Source organism: Piliocolobus tephrosceles, chromosome 4 (assembly GCF_002776525.5).
Source record: "Piliocolobus tephrosceles isolate RC106 chromosome 4, ASM277652v3, whole genome shotgun sequence".
NCBI classification, from domain to species: domain Eukaryota; kingdom Metazoa; phylum Chordata; class Mammalia; order Primates; family Cercopithecidae; genus Piliocolobus; species Piliocolobus tephrosceles.
The window spans coordinates 10,374,020-10,390,649 of record NC_045437.1 but is presented as its reverse complement, the minus strand read 5'-3'; the positions used below and the strand labels follow the sequence as shown (position 1 = coordinate 10,390,649).

Here is a 16,630-nt window from a genome sequence, read left to right as displayed (position 1 = left end):
TGTATATTGAAAAATATCATTCCTGGAGCAAACCAGCTTGGAGACAGGCAGGGTGGGGCATTTTGGGCTGGAAAGGACACAGGGAGGTAAACGGGAAGGGAGGACGCTGCCCTGGATTCTGGTTGCCAACAGATAGGTCCTGGGAGCAAAGGGGTAAACCCTTGTGGAAAATATTGAGGCAGTGGAAGAGGGAGCCAGGCAGAGCTGGAACCAGGTAGGCAAAAAATAGACACTTTCTGGGTCCCCTAACATTCTGAGCATCGTATTTTCATCGAAGTAAAAGCTTCTGACCAGAGCAGGTTAGTAAAGAAACCATTTATTCCACAGAAGGAAAACAGACCCTACCCGCCAGGCTATCTGGAGGGAAGGAGGTATGTCTTCATTCACATTTGGCTCTGTTCACCTCGACGAGGGCGCAGAGCTTCAAGAACCTCTTTTGACACAGTATAGAAATATTATGCAAATCCAGATACTTGGCACTTAAAAATGTCTGGAGGTGAAGAATCATTCTGTCTTGCCCATCTAACAGGAGCGTGCTGTGTTTTGCAGGATGGATGGTCACAATACCACTTTGTAGCCTCGTCTTCAACCATCGAGAGGGACCGGCAAAGGCCCTACTCCTCCTCCCGCACGCCCTCCATCTCCCCTGTGCGCGTGTCTCCCAACAACCGCTCAGGTAAGAGGCTGCCGCGCTAGCCAGCCAGGCTTTATTTCTCTTTGAGCAAAGACCCTCCTGCCCAGACCCAGAGCCAGCCCCTACACAGAGGAGAGCCTTCCATTCAGACTTTTGCTAGAAGTAGGAAATGAATCTGTTCTTTGTACTGTGGTGGCCGCTCTGTGTTTTGTATACACAGACTCAGAGCAAATCTCCTTCTCTAACAGGTTCCTATGCATGACATGCATGTAATGGACCTGAATTCATGAGGAACGAGTATAAAGAAAACTGTCATGTGTCTGCAAATCAGGGGTTTCCATGGACAATTTTTCCAACTTAAAATAGTTTGAGTTGGCCGGGCACGGTGGCTCATGCCTGTAATCCCAACACATTGGGTGGCCGAGGTGGGCGGATTGCCTGAGCTCGGGAGTTCGAAACCATCCTGGGCAACATGGCAGAACCCCATCTCTAGTAAAAATACAAAAATTAGCAAGGTGTGGTGGCGCCCACCTGTAATCCGAGCTACTTGGGAGGCTGAGGCAAGAGAATCACTTGAACCCGGGAGGCTGAGGTTGCAGTGAGCCAAGATCATGCCACTGCATCCCAGCCTGGGTGACAAAGTGAGACTCCATCTCAAAAAAATAAATAAATAAAATAAAATAAAAATAGTTTGAGTTGCATTTTGTCATAATTGGGATAAAAAGTAGAGGAGACCAAATGTGCTTTCTTCCTTCAGTGTGATATACATTTGACACATATCACTGATGGTTTCATAACTGCTCCATATCTAATTAGCTTTTTATTATTAACAATAAACCAGCAGATGCCAAGGTTTATTGTTATTATTAACAATAAACCAGCACATTCTTATCATAGCCAACTATAACTTCTAAGTCATTCCATTTAATTTTTTCTAATTTTGTCACATTCTTATTGCTTAAATTTTGAACTTCTTTTATTTATAAAAAATACTTTATTTTATACCGTTTTTAATTCACGTTAAGGAATGCCAAAAATCAGAGGAAAGATGACAGGCAAATGTGAACACACCATTTAGTCATATAAATGGCATAAATTTGCTGTTTTCCTCACAGTTTAAGTTTTTAAAACTTTTATTTTGATTTCTGCATTTTGATTTCGTTCTGAGAATGAAAGATGGATAACAAGTTATATGCGCCCACACAGACACAGCGATGTAGGCTTTAATTTATGAAAGCTTTCTTCCTACTCTTCTTTGCCCTGTTCCTGCTAAGGAAATCCTATTCTCTGAAATGGCACCTGGGAGGACCTGGTGGAGAGCATTGCCCAGCAAAGTGTCTTCCTACCCCCGAGAATGATGGTTGCATAACTCCATACCAGACTGTACTGTCAACATGATGAGAAATGAATGGCCAATATCTGACTGAAATAAATGGCCCGCTCCCAGCCCTGTGAAAGCCGGTCCCTTTAGTGTACTGTCATTGCTTATCACATTCCGTCCAACCCTTGGTGATGATCAGGAACCCCCTGTACCTGTGGAAACGTCCACCCATCTCGGAAGCACGGAGGTGGCTTCTTAGGCTCTTATTTCCATAATTCCAGCAGGCTGAAAAAGATAAAGTACACGGAGTGTGGGAAGCATATGGACCGTGTCTTTTGGAAAGCTGTAATTATTAAGAATTACAGTGAGCCAATCAGTGTTATGAGAATGAAACAACATAATGGATCGGCAAGGGCCGGGAGAGAGAAGTAGCCCTTTCTGGCAAGCAGGCAGGGCTGTGTTCACCCAGCCATGCAGCCAGTGCGCTGCCTCAGGATTTCCTAGGCAAGGCACATCCAGACACCTAATAAACACTTGTTTGCGTGATTTGATTTTTCCCAGAACTTAATCCTGATTTACCGGAGACTTGAAGGACCGCTGCGTGTGAGGTCTCAGGAGATAATTACACACTTGATGTAGTTTAATAAACACCACCAGCTGGGCAATGTTGGATTCTAATTTTAAAAGCTTTGGTCAACAGCCTTTAAAATATTGTCCCTTCGTGATTGTGTGGCAGTAATTCATAAAAGGCTAACCTTTATTAGGGAAGACCCAGTGGCAAAAGGGCAAAGGCAGGAAGTGAGACTTTCCTGGAAGAAAAAAGTGGTGAACAGAAGAGAAGGGAGCAGCAGATGGAAGAGGTGAGCGAGGCACCAGCGAGCAGGCAGGAACTGGATGCAGAGCCCAGTTGAGTGGCAGGGCTTGCTAAGGACTCAGTTGTTCTTGCAGAGGTTCCCCTCTCCAAGCAACAGAACCCCAATCTTCATAAGACACAATGGCTGCCCCTCACATCTCCCCAGATTCACATTCAGGATGGAGATGGCCCATGTCCCAGCCTTTGTCAGTCCTCTCCCCTGGGGCCTCTCTTCCCTCACAGCAGACTCTGGGCATTATCTGCACCTGCACAGGGTCACCGTGGATCAGGGAGGTTCAGTCCTTGATCAAGTCATTGCAGCTCTAGGCTTGTCCTACAAGTGATGAGGGTGCTGCAGCTGTCCGAGCTGCGTGGTTTTCTTCCCTGTCTGCCACTGAGTTTGTACCCAGGGCTGCTGGCCAGCTGGCATCAGGTGGGGTTCAAGCCTCGCTATTTTTTAAAGGATTCCAGGTAATGAATTCTAATAGGCATCCAGGATCCAAAACCCCTGAGGACTTCAAGAGCTGAGCATTGAGGCATGATTTTATTTTGATAGGTTTGAGATGGTGGCCACAACCCGCTGCGTTTACCTTCCCAGCACTTGGTTGTGATGTCTGTTGGGCACTTCTGCATCTCATTCTAGTTTACTTGGACATCCATTTCCTCACTCGATTGACAGCTGCACAAGTTCAGGAAGAGCCACGTGATCTGCGTGTCCGCCTCCCACAGTAGCTAGCACAGGAATTTGTACATAGAAGATACTAAGGGTGACAAACTGAATCACATGACTCAGACAGTGACATGAGAGATACCTTAGGGGGACCACAGACCCAGGGAGCAAAGGGACCCTACAGATGGTGTGAATGATAAACTGGAAGGTAAACTGAGGTTTGGCTGGAGAGGCGCTTTGAGACTAGCAAAGGAAAGGGATTTATCCTAAAAATCAGAGTGCTCTAGGGATTCCTAGCCTTAATAGTCATCAGGTAGGCTCGGTAAATATGGATTCTGAAGCCCGTCACTGAAAATTCAGACTCAAAAGGTCCAGGATGGGCTCTGGGCATCCATAAATTCTCAAGCGAGTGTTGAAGGTAAACAAGGCTCTGAAGCACTGCCCTTGGCTACAGGAGCTGGAGAGAACTTCCTGACAGAAGGACATGGCACCTGAGCTCCTGTGGAGCCGGACACAGCTACAGATGCCCACAGGGTGGGGTGCGCGACCAGCTGCCCCCTCACCCAGATGCACGGCTCCTCCCCGCCTCTCCCAGTGCCCCTCTGCACTGGCAGGAAGGTTGAGTTGCTGCCAATCCATTCAATCACTCATGAAAATTCAACCTCCTTTTATTGACTTCCTTGCCTCTGAGTTCAGCTTTTCCTCTCTTCTAGTACAGTTTGTTACGGACTCCCAGGAGGATGCTCCAGTTACAACCCAGCACTTTAGAAATTGGTGCAAGAGGAACGGCAGGGCTCAGCCTCCCAGTAGGACAGGCAGTGAGTGGCTGAGGTGTAAGGAGGGCCTCAGAGATTATTGGGGTGTTTATGCAAAGAGCTGGAGCAAGAATGCCGTAGCAGGAACTAGAGCTGCCTCCGTGCCCCTCCCCAACCCACCCCAGCCACAGACAAAGGTCTTTGTGGGCTTGGTTATTTCTGCCCCATAAATCATCCTATGTAGAGAGCTGTTTCCTCTGACTTTTTTTAAGGCAGTTTCTAGGTGACTCAGTGTTTAAGTAAAACTGCATTTATTTTAATCAAGGATTAGTCAATATCAGTAATAGATCTTCTGAAACACATCTAATTAAGGAAGGGAGCGTGGGAAGGAAAGGGAAAAGAGAAGAAAAAGGAAGAAACCAAAAGCAGTCTCATTCCTAAACTGCCCCACAAAACTTGGGCAGGTCATGTCCCCTTCATGATCTCTCTCTCTGAGGAAAATGGCCCCAGGATGTGGTCCCTAGTTGCCAGCCTCCAAGACCTGTGCCCCCTAACTATAAAGTACCAGTTGTCACAGTTGAGGGAATGGGGTAGGGACAAGAGCCAAAACTGCCAAAAAATAAAAATTATAAAGAAAACCCATGAGGTCCTCACGTAGGCATTGAGAGATGCGGGACCATGCGCAGGGAGGACCCTGACTGTGGAAGGTACACACGCTGTAGAATGAGACGCAGAAAGTCACCCTTTTGATTTCTTTATGTAGCAAGTGCCCCAGCTTCACCTCGGGAAATGATCAGCCTCAAAGAAAGGAAAACAGACTATGAGTGCACCGGCAGCAACGCCACCTACCACGGAGCTAAAGGCGAACACACTTCCAGGAAAGACGCCATGACAGGTGAGCGGCCCTCGCGCGCCCCCTCCTGGGACGTGGTGGCTTGACCTGCCGCAGGACTGAAGGATGGGGCTTCAGGCTTCACCGGGCTGGCAGCGCCCGGCTGCTCAGCAGGACTTAGCAGCTGTCTGGTCACTTGAGAGCTTGATAATGATGATTCCCAAGAATTGGAACTAAGATTAGAAGCATAACTAAGAGAAAATGTTTTCTACCCGTGTTTTTTCTCAGTCCTTTCCTCTGGTTTGCCCAGCTCATAATATTCTTTCAAATTAGAAGAGTCCCATATATTTCTTCCTCATTGACATCACCCATTGGGGAGGGGACTCAGTGGAGGCAGTGTAGACAGGCCCTGTGCGTTAGGAATGGAGGGAACTGAAAAGAAGGTGGTAGGAAAGGGGAGGGGAGGGGAGGGGAGGGGGGAGAGGGGAGTGGAGGGGAGGGGAGGGGGGAGAGGGGAGTGGAGGGCGGGACGGAAAGAGGAAGGGCAGGAGGAGGATTTAAGCGGAACCCCATGAAACTACTGTTGAGATATTTTCCCTTGTCATGATACAACCTCTTACCATGACATACCCCCAAGAAGCTTCCTTAGAGCTGATAACTGCAGATTCCCTGAGGAGGCATTCATCTTTCATGCTCATCATCCCTCACTATCTCAGTCACACCCATTGCCTTCCTTTCTCATCAGCCAAGACTCTATGGAGGCCAGAATTGATACAATGAGTGCCCGTCTCTGCCCCCTCCACCGTGCCGTGCCCAGCCCATCTGATAACAGGGCTTACCCTTAAATCACTGTATATTCTGCACACATTGTACACTCTGTATATACCTCTTTTGAGGCACTCACAGCCCCCTCCGAGCTTTCCATACCTCACCCTCTCCCTGGATGGCCCTCTTCCAAGAAGCAGGACGTGGGCTCTGGCTGTAGAGGGAGTTATACCTTAAAAGCAGAGCTGATGGAGCCCTGAGGACCTTTCAACGGGGACCCCATACCCTCTTTACCACATGGGCATGGAGATGGGTCCCTGCTGAAAATAGGCTATGAAGAAGAGCCTTTAATAGAACAAGGCCAGGTTAGATCATTCATAAAGCCGGGGCGCAAAGGGCGCCGTGCATATACTGAGACCCGCTTAGGAGAGGAATCTGAAGAGCAGGAGGCAGTTCTCCAGTAGTGTTTCGGTGTAGACCGGCAGGGAAGCAGAGCAGACAAATTGGATGATTTATTAAAATGCCTCCCAAACCAGGACAGCGAAGATAAATTTTTCTAATAGCAAATGCATTTACCCCAGCGGCAGTGTTTTCCGTGTTAACTCTGCTCAGCTGCATAAAGAAAAGTATAATAAACAGATGTTTCTTATCCCTGCCCCCAGGACCACATTCTGCCTCCATGTGCAGACCCTACAAGGGAACACCTCAGTGCTGCTCCTGAGATGTTTCCTGAATGGGAGAACTTAACTCATTACATGGACTCGAGGTTATTATTCACAGTCACTCTTTCCCCCCTTACATGTTGCCGCATAGATGAACAGGAACCAAGAAAGCTGTGAATCTGAATTCTGAGTCCCTGGAGTGTAGACATTCGGCAGAGGATCCAATTTGTACTGATTATGCTGAACTAGTCGTGACACCAAATTCAACTGACCCATTCCATATGCAGTTAGCATTGCCCTGGGTAGCCACACCACCAGCTGTCTGGCATGATACACTGAGATTAAAGAATAGTTGTGAGATTGACTGCATTATTATTAAGTTTAGTGTTTCTCTGTAACTCTCTTGCCCGAGAGGATCATTCGAAAGACCTTCAGGTGTGGGTGTGGGTGTGGGTGTGCATGTTTATGTCAAAACAGTTCCAATGGCACATGATTGTGCCCTGAACTCAAAATAAAATGAAGCCTAAAATGTACTATGTTTCTGATATTTAATCTTCTTAGAAAATGGCAGGGATCTTGACAATTTCAGTATATGTAATTCTTCAAACTTATTTAAAGGCTTAAACAGCTTTGCTCTAACTTACTTAAAAATGCAATTCAGGAGTACACTATCAATCATGTAGCAAGCCAGAAAGAACATTGAGATCTTTATTGAATAATATGTGTATATAGGGAAGTTCCTCTAAAGCCAATGAGTGCTGTGTAAATGCCGGCTGTTATAATCACAGCAGTGATGGTGGTGGTGGTGGTCTTGAGGGTGATGGAGGTGACGGTGGGATAGCAGAAATGAGGATAGTGGTGGTTTGCCACTTTCAATAGTGATATTAATAAGTCCCCAGCCAAGCCGGAAGCCAGTCTTTCACATAGAGATGGGGAGATTGAGTTTCCAGCCCCCACCCTGCAGGATGTTAGCAAATGCCCATCATTCCAGGGTTTACTTACAAAATCAGATTTCTCGTGGCCTCCACATCAAAAGCAATGCTTTTTCTTGTTCAAGAACAAATCCACAGGACACTGAAAGTTCCGTGCATTGAAAGATAACCTGAAAAACTGCCATCTTCCTTGTTTCATTCCCTGCCAAGAAAACGTTCCTTCTGATATGAAAACAAGGGAAGCTTCACCCTCAAAATGCAGCCTATGAGGGCTGGAAGTGGAAACATCTCTTTGATGGAGCTGTCATCTCTTCCGCTGAGCTCTTAGAAGTTCACATCCATCTAGGTGTTTATTCCAGGCTTCCCCCACCCTCCTTTTCTGGATTCATTTTCTAGCTTGGATGAAGCCTCTTGAAATTCTTCTCTCATAAGTGCTTCTCTGCCACTGGGGAGCCCTGAGAAATCCAGTCGGCTGTTCATTCAGGCATGCCGGCTTCAGCAGCAAGTTCTTGCAGTCCTGGCTGCCTGGGAACCTCACGTGTTCAGTTCATCTCAAGCAAGGGCTGCATCATCCCAGCAGCTCCACCGCCTGACCTTTAAATTCACCTGGAGGTTTTTCCCTCCCATCTGAGCTTCCCACATACCCTTTCTTCCAGTGGTCTGTTTGTTTCTGTCAGTGTCTTTCTTATGCCTTTTATTTATATATTTATTTGTTTGTTTTTGAGATGGAGTTTCGCTCTGTCGCCCAGGCTGGAGTGCAGTGGCGCAATCTCAGCTCACTGTAACCTCCACCTCCCGGGTTCAAGCAATTCTCCTGCCCCAGCACTTCAAGTAGCTGGGATTGCAGGTGCCTGCCACCACACCTGGCTAATTTTTGTATTTTTAGTAGAGACAGGGTTTCACCATGTTGGCCAGGCTGGTCTTGAACTCCTGACATCAAGTGATCCTCCGCCCTCAGCCTCTCAAACTGCTGGGATTACAGGCGTGAGCCACCACACCCAGCCTCTTATGCCTGTGAAAGTCATTCTAGTCTTCAGGGTGTTGATTCAGTTGGAAATTGGGTATTTGAGGGCTGATAGAAAAATAGAAAGGCATCTTTCTGTGCATCCACTATTAGCTGGGCCATATGAGGGCGGAGCCTCTGTGAATTCCTCTGCCTCAAGCGTCCATAAAGGTAGTTCAGTCTCAGCTATGGTCTTGTTTAAATGGGTGAGGGGAAAGAACTTCCAGTATTAACATCCTAGGCTCAGAAGCCACAAACTCTGCCTCATGCTTTTAAGATTCCTCGGATAAGAGGAATCTTAAATCTGTTTATGATTTCACAGCAGGGAGGGAGGCCAAGACTACAATAGTGCAAATGTTCTAAAAAATATGTGCATTTAGGCCGGGCGCGGTGGCTCAAGCCTGTAATCCCAGCACTTTGGGAGGCCGAGACGGGCAGATCGCAAGGTCAGGAGATCGAGACCATCCTGGCTAACACGGTGAAACCCCGTCTCTACTAAAAAATACAAAAAAACTAACCAGGCGAGGTGGCGGGCGCCTGTGGTCCCAGCTGCTCGGGAGGCTGAGGCAGGAGAATGGCATAAACCCGGGAGGCGGAGCTTGCAGTAAGCTGAGATCTGGCCACTACACTCCAGCCTGGGCGACAGAGCAGGACTCCGTCCCAAAAAAAAAAAAAAAATGTGCATTTAATTCTGAGCAAAAGAAAAAACAAAATTTCACCTTATCCCTGAAGTGACATTTTCTACAGCAAATTATAGCTCTGAAGGCAGATTTATCTAAGGTTTACTCATTTATTCATTCAGCAAATGGGGCACTTACTCTATGGGTCTCCACTGAGACCAGGCGCTGTGCCAGGCTCTGAGGATACATACAGAGGTAGCAGCAGGACGGACTGTTTCTGTCTCATGGGCCTTCTGCTCTGGAAGGGGAAGGCAGACAGTACATAAGGTAAACAATAGAACAAGTTCCCAGCAAGATGATACTGCACTGTGTTGAGTAGGAAGAAGAAACTGAACAGGGTAATGAGATGGGGGTGCAGGCGGAAGGGGTTACTTCGCTTGACGTGGGAGGAGGAGATATTTAAAGTCTGAGGGAAGCAAGTTCCAGGGAGAAAGATCAGCAGGGACAACCTAGCTGAAGCTAAACATATTTTCCCCGTTCTGAGGAAGGAGGGTCAGCAAAGCTGGGGCTCCTTTAACAGGAGGAAAGGAGGGAGAAACGATTGGGAGGTTAGGCAGGAAACAAACCTCATGGCCGTAGCGGAGAGCCATCTCGGGGTGAAGAGCATTGGAGCATTACAAGCAGAGAAAGAGACAGAACCCAACTTGGGTTACAAAGACAGCATTCTGGCTGTTGGTAACAGGATGGATGGAGGAATCGGGCTGGGCAGAGTGGAAGCTGGGTCTTCAAGGAGGATTCGCTAGCAATGGTCCAGAGAGAGACGGTGGTTTGCACCATAATACAGAGACAGGAGTGACATGCATTCAACAGAGAGGATAGCAGAATGGTCTTTAAAATGGAAGAATGGGCTCTCGGCCCTCACTGTCTAAGCTGAACTCTCCAGGAGGAAGTTTATTGCACAGCTGTAATGAACTCTTAGGTAAAAAATCCTGGGTGGAGTGAACTTAGACCTTGAAAGGCTATACTGACCTTTCTCTCGTGGTCTATAGGTGGAGTGATCCTACTTCATTATCCCCTAAATACTGGAAGCAAACCATAAGCCCTTCCTAGTTCTAGAGTGTTTTATACCCCACTGACACTACACAGACAGCATTTTCCAAAGCTTTTTTTAAAAAAAAAATTTATGAATACATAATAGTTGTACTTAAGGGGTACATGTGATTTTTTCATGCAAGTATTCAGTGTATAATAATCAAATAAGGATAATTAAGATACCATCACCTTAAACATTTATTATTTGTATTAGGAACATTCCAATCCCATTATTCTAGTTGTTCTGAAATATACAATAAATTATTGTGAATTATGGTTGCCCTATCGTGCTATGAAACACTAGATCTTTTCTTTTTTATCTTTCTATGCATTAACCATCACCTCTTATTCCTCTCTCCCAACTCCCCTTCTCAGTCTCTGGTAACCATCATTCTACTGTCCATCTTCATGAGATCAATTTTTTTTTAGCTTCCACATATTCCACATATGCGCAAGAACATATGATATTTGTCTTTCTGTGCCTGGCTTGTTTCACTTAACATAAATCACCTCCAATTCCATCCGTGTTGCTGCGAGTGACAGGATTTCATTCTTTTTATGGCCAAACACTGTTGTGTACATATACCACCTTTTCTTTACCCATTCATCTGTTGGTGGACACTTGGGTTACTTCCACATCTAGGCTATTGTGAACAGTGCTGCAATAAACATGGGAATACAGATATCTTTTGATATACTGATTTCCTTTCTTTGGAATATACACCTACCAATGGGATTGCTAGGTGATACAGTCATTCTACCAAAGATTTCTTGAACTATGACCCTTCAGCAGCTGTGAAGGGAGTGGTGGGCTGTGCCCTTAGTCTGAGTGGATGGCTTGAGCTTCAGGGGTTTCCCATAAGGAAGTGGGCTAACAGGCCCCCTCTCTGGGCCTTCAGAAGCTGCTGGCAACTAGAGGAGACCTTCAACTCTTTCATCTAGACCACGGGCAAGCCAGACAACAGAGCGGGATCCTCCCTCTGCGTCTAGTTTGATTCCAAAGCCACAGGCTTCTAGATGCGTGGGGGCATGCAGCGATGCTCCCTGCCCATCTTTTGGGCCTGTAAGAAATGAACTGTCTGAAAGATGATCAAGCACTTCTGTGAACTCAAATTAGAAATTTTATTCTTGTCACTCTCTGGCTAAAAGCTAAGCTGCTAATACAGACTCCTGCATGCTTCAGTGCAGGCGACAAGCCTTTATTACCCGCCAGTTTTCACCAGAAAAGAAGGCCATAAAACTTACAAAATGACCATCTGTTTGCAGCATCTGCCCTGACCCTGTCTGCGATGTGAGCGTTATTGCAAGCGGCTGACATGCTATGGGGATTTTCTAGAATAACTGTTCTCCTTTCTTAATATCTGTATGTAAAGTGAAGTGTTCAGGGCCAAAGAATGTCTTCTACTTGGAATGGTCCCCAAGAAAACAAGCTTTGGTAGGGCAAGAGCTTGGTCCAGTAACCACTATTCCTCATTTGTGATGTTGTTTTCTTTGCTAAACTTTTGTTTTCCTTTTAATTTTAGCTCAAAACACTGGAATTTCAACTTTGTATAGGAATTCATATGGTGCGCCCGCTGAAGACATCAAACACAACCAGGTAAAGTAAATGCAACACGTTTGTATTTCTTTTTCAATGTGACTCATGTGAAATAACCTGGAATTTTAAACATATATTTTCATCCAACATACATAAAGAACTGAAAGAGGAGGCAACGTCCCCTGAGGCCCTCTCCTCACTCCTGTTGCAGCACGAGAGTGTGTGTGTGTGTGTGTGTGTGTGTGTGTGTGTGTGTTTGTGTGTGTGTGGTGCACTCAGCAGAACAGCCTCAAATTTGCAAATGGCCTTTGAACCTCATGCTTGATCTGATGCAGAAAGCAAGTATTCTGCTATGGTGCAAAACTAAAAGAAACCCCCAAATGGACAAGTGTAGGATGTTGTTGCTCAATAGGAATTGTCTGAACAGGAATTACTCAACAGAGATCGAGTAGCTCCTGTAACCCTGCAAATGCGTTAGGAAGGAAGCATTCATTATACATGATCACTACCAATAAAGGAGACACAACAAATTCAGTAGAGAACTTGAAAAAGATAGAATACATAAATAAGTTCTATTATTCTGCAATACATTACATGCATTGTAGTGTCTTGCTACTCAAAGTCTAGTTGGGGAACCAGCAGCGTCAATGTTACCCGGAATCTTGTTAGAAATATAGGAGAGATTCTCCTCTGGCTCCTAACCCTAACCCGTTCAAGATTTTCTACAGCACAGTTGCATTCTAATTAGATGGCCTTGTGTGCACATTCAAGTTTGAGGAGCACTGAACAGTAGATTCTTTTTATTATTGTTATTGTTTTATTTTTATTATTATACTTTAAGTTCTGGGATACATGTGCAAAACGTGCAGTTTTGTTACATAGGTATACACGTGCCATGGTGGTTTGCTGCATCCATCAACCTAACATCCAAATTAGGTATTTCACCTAATGTTACCCCTCCCCTAGCCCCCCACCCCCAGACAGGCTCCAGTGTGTGATGTTCCCCTATGTCCATGTGTTCTCACTGTTCAGCTCCCACTTATGAGTGAGAACGTGTGGTGTTTGGTTTTCTATTCTTGTGATAGTTTCCTAAAAATCATGGTTTTCAGCTTCATCCATGTCCCTGCAAAGGACATGAACTCATCCTTTTTTATGGCTGCATAGTATTCCATGGTATATATGTGCCACGTTTTCTTTATCCAGTCTATCATTGATGGACATTTGGGTTGGTTCCAAGTCTTTGCTATTGTGAATAGTGCCGCAATAAACATAAATGTACATGTGTCTTTATAGTAGAATGATTTATAACCCTTTGGGTATATACCCAGTAATGGGATCGCTGGGTCAAATGGTATTTCTAGTTCTAGATCCTTGAGGAATCGACACACTGTCTTCCACAATGATTGAACTAATTTATACTCCCACCAACAGTGTAAAAGTGTTCCTATTTCTCCACATCCTCTCCAGTGTCTGTTGTTTCCTGACTTTTTAATGATTGACAGTTTAACTGGTGTGAGATGGTATCTCACTGTGGTTTTGATTTGCATTTCTCTAATGACCAGTGATGATGAGCTTCATTCATACGTCTGTTGGCTGCATAAATGCCTTCTTTTGAAAAGTGTCTGTTCATATCCTTTGCCCGCTTTTGATGGGGTTGTTTTTTTCTTGTAAATTTGTTTAAGTTCTTTGTAGATTCTAGATATTAGCCCTTTGTCAGATGGGTAGATTGCAAAAATTTTCTCCCATTCTGTAAGTTGCCTGTTCACTCTGATGATAGTTTATTTTGCTGTGCAGAAGCTCTTTAATTTAATTAAATCCCATTTGTCAATATTGGCTTTTGTTGCCATTGCTCTTGGTGTTTTATACATGAAGTCTTTGCCCATGCCTACATCCCGAATGGTATTGCCCAGGTTTTCTTGCAGGATTTTTTATGGTCCTAGGTTTTATGTTTAAGTCTTTGATATATCTTGAGTTGACTTTTGTATAAGGTGTAAGAAAGGGGTCCAGTTTCAGTTTTCTGCATATGGCTAGCCAGTTTTCCCAACAACATTTATTAAATAAGGAATCTTTTCCCCATTGCTTGTTTGTGTCAGGTTTGTCAAAGATCAGATGGTTGTAGATGTGTAGTGTTATTTCTAAGGCCTCTGTTCTGTTCCTTTACTCTATATATCTGAACAGTAGATTCTTAAGGAACCAATCTGAGAGAGAGAAAGAGAGAGTGTGTGTTATTCAGCAAACATTTATTGAAGGCTCATTTTCTCTGGCTCTGCAGAAACTATAAAAGCCAAAAGACACAGTCTGTTCTCCCTCGTTGTTCAGAAACTTCATACATCTCTCCTTCCCATGGTGGGCATCAGCCTACTCCATGTGCAGCACTCTGGAAAACATAGGGTGTTGTCGGTGCCCCCTGGTGAATGACTTGGCCCTCATGGCCTATTTGATGTGTTGCTAACATCTAGTCAGCCTACCCTCAGTTCTGGTATTTGCTAAAAGCAAAGAAACCAATGACTGAATAAATAGGGTCATGAGTTGTAGACACCAGGTCACCAGGGAGGCCCCAACTATTCACTTGCCAACCTGCCTCCATAAAGGCAAACAGAAACAAAATGTATTAGAAATGCCAACTTCATTTATGGAAATCAACCATGCTTCTTGCAGCAAATATTATGAAATTCTGGATGTAGAATAAGCAGACAATTGCCAGTTATTACCGATTCTTGTCAGGTTGTAATAGGACCATGATTTTGCTGCCAAGAGTATAAGATTCATCTTGAGTTCCCCCAGGTAGAGAGAAGCTCCTCACCAGAACCAGCTCCCTCTGCACCAGCCTTCCGCTCCCGGGAGTTGGCATTGAAGAAACTCCCTGACATGGCCAGGGGTCTTTGACATCTCAGGGAGTGGCTGCAGTAGGTTCCAAAAGATTGCTTGCCATCTAGATTTAGAGGACAGTCCATAATGGCTCTAAGGGGCACATTCTTTTACCTAAGCATATCCTGAGCATTTAAGCAAATGAGAATTAATATGCTAAGATGGCATCCTTGCCACGAGTGTGAACACCACCTAGCCATAGCCTTTTTCCCGGAGGTCCCCAGAATGTGCTTGACTCAGTCTCAGAGTGGAACACCAAGGCCGCTGAGCTTCAGGCAAATGTTGCTAAAATCCACCCTGAATGGAGAGCAAGCTCCACCCCTCTTGTCAGGACCGAGGCATTGCAGGCAGGCCCCCCCCGGCAGAGCTGAGTCCTGTCTTCACAGCTCAGGGCCACCATCATTCCCTGTGAGGGACCAGCCAAGGGAAATGGATGATTGGATCATTCTATCTTAGCCTAACATCCAACAACATTTTTAAATGTCCAACAAAGAGAGGGTTCCCCCACCAAAAAAAATATATATATATATATATATTTCCAAGGAGATCATAATGACACTCCAGTGAACTTGGAGAGGAGGAAAGAAAGCATTTTACTTATTTTGGACTAAGTTATAGGAATAAACCTTGTCTTGACTTGCAGCTTTCTCTCTTGGGGACTCAATAAAGTGCAACCATCCTAACCCTTCAGAAGACACATTTTCACTCTCTTCCGGTTGGAAGTCCTAGAGAGGACTCATAAACAGTATCCCTGACTTGGATTCTCTGACCATAGAGGTGTAGCCAACCATTCTAGGTGGAATGCTTCCATGTCGGGAGCTTCCCTGGCGAAAAGTTACCCCAGAACTTCGTGCCTGGAACAGTTTCACCAGGAGGGATGCTCTAGGGTTTGGTCAGTTTCAGCATTGAACTTGTCCTCTGCTGAGCGCTCCTATCTCCCGGGTGGCTCAGTCACCAGCCGGGTCTCACAGGCTTCACACTGGGTAGCAACTGAGCTTATGGGGAAGTGATTCGTGGAGGGAAATCAGTTTCAAGTGGATCTCCAAGATAAGGCAAGAGATAGTGAGAACTGAGAAAGAGACGCCTGCACCAGACACATGGCCACACGTGGGTACTGCTCCTGTGACTACCTGGGACTCAGGCACATTTTCAGCAAACTCTGAGCTTAAAGCCTCCTAGAAGAAACCATCAGCAGTATAAAATACAGTTTATGATCTTTGGTTTGAATGTCTGAGGTCAGTGGGTTACAGACATCACTTTAGACTTAACTGACTGGGCGCAGTGGCTAATGCCTGTGATCCTAGCATTTTGGGAGGCCGAGGCAGGCAGATCGCTTGAGTTCAGTAGTTCAAGACCAGCTTGGGCAATATAGCAAAACCGTGTGTCTACAAAAAATACAAAAATTAGCTGGTCATGGTGGTGTGTGCCTGTAGTCCCAGCTACCTGGGATGCTGAGGCAGGAGGATGGCTTGAACCTGGAAGGTGGAGGCTACAGTGAGCCATGAGTATGCCACTGCACTCTAGCCTGGGTGACAAAGTGAGACCCTGTCTCAAAGAAAAAAAACAAAAAAGTCTTAACTATGCATACTTTCCAAAAATCCTTTTGAGCTTCTACCAGTCCACCCCATACTTATAAAGAGAAATATCATATTGAATGGTATCTATCTAGCTGACAACAGGATTTTTGTTCAGGAACTAGAAACAAAGAGCTTTGCTGTTTTGATGACCAATATTTAAATGATAACAAAACCAGAATCTTGAGTTCCTTCCTGGTGTCCTTAGTTCCACTGTCACATGAGCAGGCCAGTTGTAACTGTCCGCAGAAAGGAGGAAGATGAGATCCCAGGAGCATACGTGTTTCCTTCAGTCCCCCAGCCAGGAAGAGGCAGACACTCATCCTGGTTCTTTTGTCTTCCTGTCCCATTTTTTCACCTCTGTGCCAGTGGTTCTCAAATTGGAGCATGAGCCAGAATTCCCCAAAGGGTTGTTAAAGCACAGATTGCTGGAGCCCATCCCCAGAGGCCCTGATTCAGTAGGTCTGGAGTGGGGCCCAGTAATCTGCATTTCTAACAAGTTCCCAGGTGAT

General features: G+C 45.4%; 1 protein-coding gene across 7 annotated transcripts in view; it reads left to right on the top strand.

The window, feature by feature from the left end:
• The window catches only part of CTNND2 (catenin delta 2), a 933,747-nt gene that overhangs the window by 912,093 nt on the left and 5,024 nt on the right, over positions 1 to 16,630 (top strand). For all 7 annotated transcript variants that reach the window (XM_026455692.1, XM_023218279.1, XM_023218276.2 and 4 more), the window contains 3 exons: positions 550 to 676; positions 4,997 to 5,128; positions 11,663 to 11,736. In XM_026455692.1, the coding sequence (XP_026311477.1) occupies positions 550 to 676; positions 4,997 to 5,128; positions 11,663 to 11,736 (333 nt within the window). The remainder of the gene's footprint in view (positions 1 to 549; positions 677 to 4,996; positions 5,129 to 11,662; positions 11,737 to 16,630) is intronic.